At 49.9% G+C, this 7,530-nt stretch overlaps 1 protein-coding gene across 1 annotated transcript in view; it reads left to right on the top strand.

Moving 5' to 3' along the window:
- The first annotated feature begins 307 nt into the window (after nt 1-307).
- Hip1 (huntingtin interacting protein 1) overlaps nt 308-7,530 on the top strand; it is a 134,905-nt gene continuing 127,682 nt past the window's right edge. The window contains exon 1 of the mRNA XM_029533875.1: nt 308-517. Coding sequence (XP_029389735.1) covers nt 398-517 — 120 coding nt within the window. The 5' untranslated portion in view covers nt 308-397. The remainder of the gene's footprint in view (nt 518-7,530) is intronic.

The following is a 7,530-nucleotide window of genomic DNA, read 5'->3' as shown; positions in this document are numbered from 1 at the left end:
GTGTTGACAGATAAGTCTTCAGACCAATGACAGTGCATTTAGAGGCCTGGAAGGCGGTGCATCGATCATGGGGCGGAGCTTCGGGGCAGGCTAGGACAGCAGGTCCTGCCCACTAATGATAATGGACAAACCTTCAGACCAGTCATAGCATGCGGACCGCCCTGAGGCGGGCAGCCGGTGAAGTGAGCGGAGCGCCTCCGAAGTGGGAAGAGGGATGTGGGGGAAAAGCCTCTTGGAGAGATGGGGTGGGTTCTGAGGGAGATGGACAGCGCTGTCAACCAATGGAAGACGGAATCTGTCCCCGTTAGCGCCGGATCCCCGCGGGTAGGGAGGGGCGGGAGGCGCCGCGGGGATCCCGGGGCAGCCGAGGGCCCCTGACTCTGTTCACCCAGACAACATGGACCGAATGGCCAGCTCCATGAAGCAGGTACCAAACCCACTGCCCAAAGTGTTGAGCCGGCGCGGGGTTGGTGCTGGGATGGAGGCTGCAGAGCGCGAGAGCTTCGAGCGGACTCAGGTGAGATTCGAGAACCCTGGGGCATCCCTGGGGCACTTGGAGTGATGCAGGGTGCAAGAGAGGCTTGGAAGGGAGTGGGTCGTGCAGGCTCGGACAGGAATTAAGCAAGGTGGCTGCGATCGGAATCATTTTGGGGTGCGGAACTATGCGGGTCCCAGGGAGGTCCGGGATCTACCTGGGCATCTCTACTGGCATCAGGGTCCCGGTGCACTCTGGGGAACTGCAGATTCCTGCGGCTGAGGGGACGGCCTCGGTGAGCACCATCAGGGGTCGGTCACAAGGGAGGCCAAAGGGAGGTGAAAGGGGACTGACGGAAGGGTGCTCCTGGGTAGGGGAAGCACTTGGAAGTCACTTGGTTTTTGCAAGTGTGGGAATGCCAAGGTGGGGGTGTGAAGGGTGGCTCTGTTCGCTTTACTTTAGTATTGACTTCTCCCTCCACTCCCCAGCATCTCGCTCAACGGTGCCTCTAACTTGGCTCTCAGCAGCCCCAGCTGTTGGGCTCAGAGGCTGGGCCAAAGGGGTCTGAGTGATGGGAAGGACCGTAAGAAATGTGAAGTGTGGTCCAACTTGGAAAATGACCCCGGGGGTTTGGAGGAATGGGGACGCGCAGCCTGGGGTAGGAATTGAGGCGCTTGGACTGTCAGAGCTTTGCGTGCCGGGATAAGCTGTCCAGTGATACTCAGACTCCTGATTTGAGATTTTGCTTTCACCCCCCAAAATATGCCTGACAGCTAATAAGCAGACCGCCTGCCTTATTTGTCTGGTCCGACCAAGGCAGATGGCCAAAATTCCACCGCGGTTATCAACAAAAAGCCACTATCCACTTTTACCTCAGGCTTTTATGCATGCTGTATATTGATCGGACTGAATCAAGTTGTGAGGCGCGGGGTGTGTAGTCATCAGTTCATCTGTATGTAAAATCAGTTTCTGAGCGTTCAACCCCTCGGGTCCCACTGCGGAAGCGGGCTGGTAGATTTCTTCTACTCTGGCTCTCTGAGTTCTACTTTGAAGATCCAGAGGCAGGTCCCCTGTCGTGCTCTGTGAGTAGGGAAGATGGAAGAGATAGGGAGGGCCTGTGTGTTCTATAAATGGACCGTGCTCGGAAGAAAGCCTTTTCACCCCAGGGGACTTTAAACGGCCTCTTGTTTCTGAGACCCCTGGGTCCACTTCTTGTGTCTGAGGGGGTGAAGAGGGTAGTCGCACCCCGGGAGGGAAAGGAGAGACCGCTGTCCACTTTCCTCTCAATGTCTCCAGGGTTTGGAGCTTTTGAAATTTCTCAGATCTTTTGAACCTTGGGTGTTGCTGCCAAAAAAAAAGAAGAAAAGAAAAAAAAAAAAGTTTTCATATCCCCCCTCAAAACCTCTTTTATTTTTAAACTGAAAGAAGAAAATAAACTGGAGCTATTTTGTAGCATCCAACTTAAAGCTGAGGCAATAAGTTAGACATAAAAGTTTGAGCTTACGGCCAGCGGAGATGGCTAAGGAGTACAGGCTCCTGCCAATTAGTCTGGCCACCTGAGTTTCATCCCAGGGAGGGAACCAACTTGTCCAAATTGTCCTCTGACCTCCATACTCAAGCTGTGCCTTGAACACCCCTCCATACACATACACCCAAAATCACTTTTAAAAAAAATTTTTTTTTTAAGTTTGATGTAGAGTGATAGAAATGAGGTATTTGGATGTTTCCAGCCATAAGTAACATTTTCCTAGTTGCCCAGGGAATACCCTGGTAGGCAGTGTCTAGTTTTGCCTTCTGTAGAACACTTGTTATGAGCCTGGGGGGGGGGAGCACGAACGTGCGCGCCTGTGCACTGAGATATTCTATAGCAGAGTTTTTCAGCTGTGGAAATCTCCCCCCCCCCATACCCCCTTTTTTCTTTTTGTTTTTTCAAGACAGGGTTTCTCTAAGTAACAGCTCTGGCTGTCCTGGAACTCAGTTTATAGACCAGGCTGGCCTCAGACTCAGGGAGGTTCTCCTGGCTCCTGAGTGCTGAGTTGTTTTATTGTTTCTTTATTTTTTTTAAATTTGTTTGTTTTGTCGCTGTTGTTTTGTTTTATTTGAGTGAGAATCTTACTATGTTGCTCAGGCTGGCCTGGAACTCCCCTGTGTAGACCAGGCTGGCCCTCAAACTTTCATCAGGAGACAGAGGCAGGAAGACCCTTGCAAGGCAGTGTGGTCTGAGTAGCAGTTCCAGGCTAACTGTGGATATACGTAGTAAGACCCTATCTCAATCAGAATGTCAATAACCCAAAAGTTAAAAAAAAACAAACAAACAAAATAAATAAATAAACACAAACACTGGTGTCTTCAGAGACTAAGAGAATCAGTGTGGGTTTTATGATAATTGTAGCTAAACACTATGTTTGGAGGCCCTCTAAGAACAGTACTTGATTTGGTATCTTTAATCTTCTCAAGAGCTGATGGAGTGGTTATCAACCCCATTTGGCTTAGAGGAAATTGAGGCCTACCGAGCGAGGTTAACTAACTTGCAGGGTAACACAGTTGGAAGTGGAACCACATCCTGGAACCACATCCCGGCTACCTCTGAGTCCTGAGCATCCCTGCAAGATAACTGAATTCTCTTCAGTTCTTTTTGCCTTGAGACAGAGTCTCTTATAGTTCTGCTGATCTCAGACTATGAAGAGAAAGATGATCTCGAACCCCTGGTCCTCCCGCATCCACCCGAGTGCTGGGATTGCAGGAGTGTCTCACCCATGGTTGGCTTTAGGCAGCACTGGGGATGGAAGCCACAGCTTCATGCACGCTAGGCAAGCCACACTCCCCACCAAGCCACATCACCAGCCCATAGGAGACATCTCAGTTTGGGGGCCAAGCACTCGGTGATGTGCTTTGATGTATGGAACTTCGGGCAGACAGTCTGGCTTTCCTAAGCCTCAGTTTCCCAACTGTAAACTAAAGATAGTATGGAAGTCTGTCTCAGGGTTTTACTGCTGTGAACGTGAAACCATGGCCAAGGCAAGTCTTATAAAAAACAACATTTAATTGGGGCTGGCTTACAGGTCAGAGGTTCAGTCCAGTATCATCAAGGTGGGAGCATGGCAGCATCCAGGCAGGCATGGCATGGGCAGAGCTGAGAGTTCTCCATCTTCATCTGAAGGTTGCAAACAGAATTCTGACTTCCTGGCAGCTAGAATGAGGGTCTTAAAGCCCATACCCACAGTGACACACCTACTCCAACAAGGCCACACCTTCTAATAGTGCCACTCCCTGGGTCAAGCATATACAAACTATAACAAGGTCAGAGGACAGCTTGGTATGGAATACTCTAAATAATAAGCATCAAGGCATTTTGCAAATTATGGGCCACTACTGTGGCATTTTCTGTGTTGCCGGAGCAGTCTGTCCTTCTTAGCTCCCAGCACTGTTTTCAGAATGTCACATGGCCACTGTCCCTTCCAGAACAGGAACCACTGAGCAGCCAAGGCTCTTCCCCGCCATCACCTCATTGCCCTTTCAACTCAGCACAGGCATCAGTTGGGTGTTAGGGACGAAAATAGTAGTTTTTTTTTTTTTTGACATTATACTTATTTTCAATTTTGCTTGCTGAGTCAATTCTGTATTTACTAAGACTCAGTGTGTAAGAGGGAGAGGGCCTGGGAAGATGGCTCAGTGGTTGCTGCACAAGTGCGAGGACCTGAGTTCGAATCCCTAGACCCCAGGTAAAGCTGAGCATGGAATTCAGCGCCTGTAGCCCCAGTACTCTTTACAGCGAGATGGGAGTCGGAGACAGGAGCACTCCTGGAACTCACAGGCCAGCTAGCCTGGGGCATGTCCTGGAAAAAACAAGAAAGCTTGTCTCGAAGAGGTGGACGTTGGCCAGCACCTGAAAGTATACTCCACCATGTATGTAGTGGCATGGCATGCATACACACTCATACACTGTTTTACACACACACACACACACACACACACACACAGGAAAGAGGGAAGCTTCTGCATTGCTAACACGTCTATGGATGGCTAAGGATGGTAATAGAGTTGTTTCTTCAGCTACAGGAAAAGTCCAAGTCAGGTAAAAGCAAAACCTTTGCAAAAAGGCTTCCCATCCCCTCTCCATTCTGTTTTCTTTGTTTTGCGTTTGCTTTTGAGACAAAGTCTTACTTAAACCAGTCTGGACTGAAACTTGATAGAAGGTGGAGGCTGACCTTGAACTCTTGGCCCTCCTGCCTACACTTCCCAAACACTGGGACAGTAGACATGCTCTGTCATGCCTTGCTAGGCTTCACGCGTGCAGGGCAAGCACACTCTAACCAGATTGCATCCCTGGCCTTTGCTTTAGTTTCAAGTTTAGGGGCTGGAGAAGTGGTGGTTAAGAGCTCTTCCTGCTCTTCACCAGAGAACTTGAGTTTGGTTCCCAGCACCCACATCAAGTGGCGTCACAACCAGCTATAGCTGTAATCCCAGGAAACACACGCACGCAGACATGCACGCACGAACACACACACACACACACACACACACACACACAGAAATAAAATAAACTGTAAATTTTAGTTTGCGACAGCATCTCACTAAATCACTGCAGCTGGCCTGGTCCTTGCTGTATAGCCCCAAGCTGGCCTCAAGTTTGTAATGCTCCTGCCTCAGTCTCCCAAGTAACTGGCTTGCCTTACTTCATCAGCTGACAATCCTCTAGTGTTGTTCTATTTTATTTGTTTGCTTTTAGGTCAGGGTCTTATGTAGCCCAGGCTGTCCTTGAACTCACTATGTAGCCAAGGATGACCTTGGACTCCTAATCCGCTTGCTTCTACCTCCCTGGCCTAGCATTAGGTGTGTGCTCTCTCCCATGTGACTTTAGTATCATTTTTCCAACAACAATGAAAAAATTTGTATAATTACCATAAATATGTGATTAAAATATTTTTAAATTAAAACATTATTGTGTGTGTGTGTGTGTATGTGTGTGTGTGTGTGTGTGTGTACATGTGCTCTCCATGCATGCACAAGGGACATCAGACAGGGTCTCTCACTGAACCTGAGCTATGCTGCAAGCTCCAAGCCTCCTGTCTGCCGGCCATCCCCAGCACTGGGGTTGCAAGTGTATTCGGCCATGCCTGACATTGTTTTAAACATGGGTACTGGGGCTCGAACTTAGAGCCTCGTGCTTCTTACCCAGTGAGCCATCTCCCAGCCATATGCTGTGTGTGTGTGTGTGTGTGTGTGTGTGTGTGTGTGTGTTTAGGATCCAAAAGGCAGTTCTCTTCTTCCGAAAAGCTACCGTGACATTTTGTAATTCTCCTGCCTCAGTCTCCCAAGTATAACTGGCTTGCCTTACTTCACCAGCTGACAATCCTCTAGTGTCTAGAGTGAGAATTTCAGCTCACTGTTGCTGGGCAAGCACAAGGACCTGGTGTGGCCAACCGACCAAGGGGGATTGGAGGAAGATGCTGTAATGATACCTGATCTGGGAAGTGCTTTACAGCGTGTAAGAGCAATGATGAATGACTCCAGCCTTCAGAGTTTGTCAGCTCAGTCATCCAGTGAGTGAGTGAAACGGGGAAGATTCAAAGCCAGGACATCAGGCTCCTCATGTTAGGCCCAGCCTGCCATGATGATCTCCAGTCAGCCATGAGGATCCTTCTAGAAGGAGTCGGGGAGGGGTGAGATTAGCAGTCAGATGAGGAAAATAGCTTGACCCCAATTTTTATTTAGCCTTGTTTGTTGTTTGTTTGTTTTGTGTGTCTGTCTGTGCGTGTTGCATGTAGAGGTCAGAGGACAACTTGGTTCTGGCCCCCAAGAGTGGGCCCTGGTGGTCAAACTGAGGTTATCGATCTTATAAGACAGGGTCGCACTATATAGATCTCTTTGAATATGTGATCCTCCGGCCACTGCCACTGACATGCTGGGGTTAAAGTACACCCACCACGCTTGACCCTCTGGCTATATTTCCTTAGCCAAAAAGAGCTTTTCTCTGTGGGCTGTTTATTCTTTTAATATTATTTTGGGGAGCACATACCATGGAGTGAACGAAGTGATGAGTAAGATCAAGATTAGCCCAGGAGGAGGTGTGAATCAGCAGAGGGGAGGGACTCTGTGTGGTCAGAGGAGCAAGGAGCAGAGTTTTAAGGGTGTTAAAACCAAAGGCTCTGGGTGTGAGGGAGGGGTAGAGTGGGGGGGGAGGGGGGACAGTGGGGGGATGAGAGGGGGGAGGCAGAAAGTGTAGCTCAGCTTAGCCTTAGAGCACTTGATCAGAACAACCCAGTGAGGGGCTGTGGGTGTGACTCACGGGTCCAGGAGGGTACAGTCCATCAAAGCTGGGAAGGCACGGCAGCAGGAGGCGGAGGCGGAGGCATCCACAGTCAGGAAGCAGACAGAGATGGATGCTGGTGCTCAGCTCGCTTCTCCTTTATTATTCAGTGCAGGACCCCAGCCCGTAGGACAGTAAAGCTTTACTAAAAGCCCGCATTCAGGATGGATCTGCCCTCCCCCAGTCTAGGTGCTTGCTTGTAGGCATGCTCACAGGTTTTCTCCCAGGTGATTGTAGGCCCTACCTGTTGATAGTGTTAGCCATCTTTGATCCTGCCCAACTCCTGCTTGCTCTATTACTCCTTCCTCCCCCTAACCTTTGGAGTCCCCACAATGCTGACCTCACCCCACTTCTCTTTTACACCTGTCCACTTCCTCAGCTCTTACCTCAACAGTTTCTGGTCTCACCACCATGATTCACCGCCCCACATCCCCTTCCTGACTTCCTGTCCTGTGGGCTGCCTCTCAAGACATCTGCACCCCCCCCTCCATGCCCTGTGGCCCACACATTGGTCCCTCTGTGTCCCTGGCCCCGCCTCTTTCCTTCCTCTTGAGCATACATTGTGTTCTGTGTCCACACTGTGATGTTCTTATGTCCCATCCCCTAGTTCCTCGTGATGCCTGCCCTCCGGACCATTTTCTTTTCTTTTTCTCCCTTCTTTTCTCCTCTCCCTTCCCTTCCCTTGCCTCCCCTCCCCTTCCCTTCCCTTCCCTTCCCTTCCCTTCCCTTCCCTTCCCTTCCCTTC

This window comes from Mus pahari, chromosome 23 (assembly GCF_900095145.1).
Source record: "Mus pahari chromosome 23, PAHARI_EIJ_v1.1, whole genome shotgun sequence".
In the NCBI taxonomy this organism is placed as follows: Eukaryota; Metazoa; Chordata; class Mammalia; order Rodentia; family Muridae; genus Mus; species Mus pahari.
The sequence above is the reverse complement of the archived record's forward strand: the minus strand, read 5'-3'. Positions and strand labels throughout refer to the sequence as shown.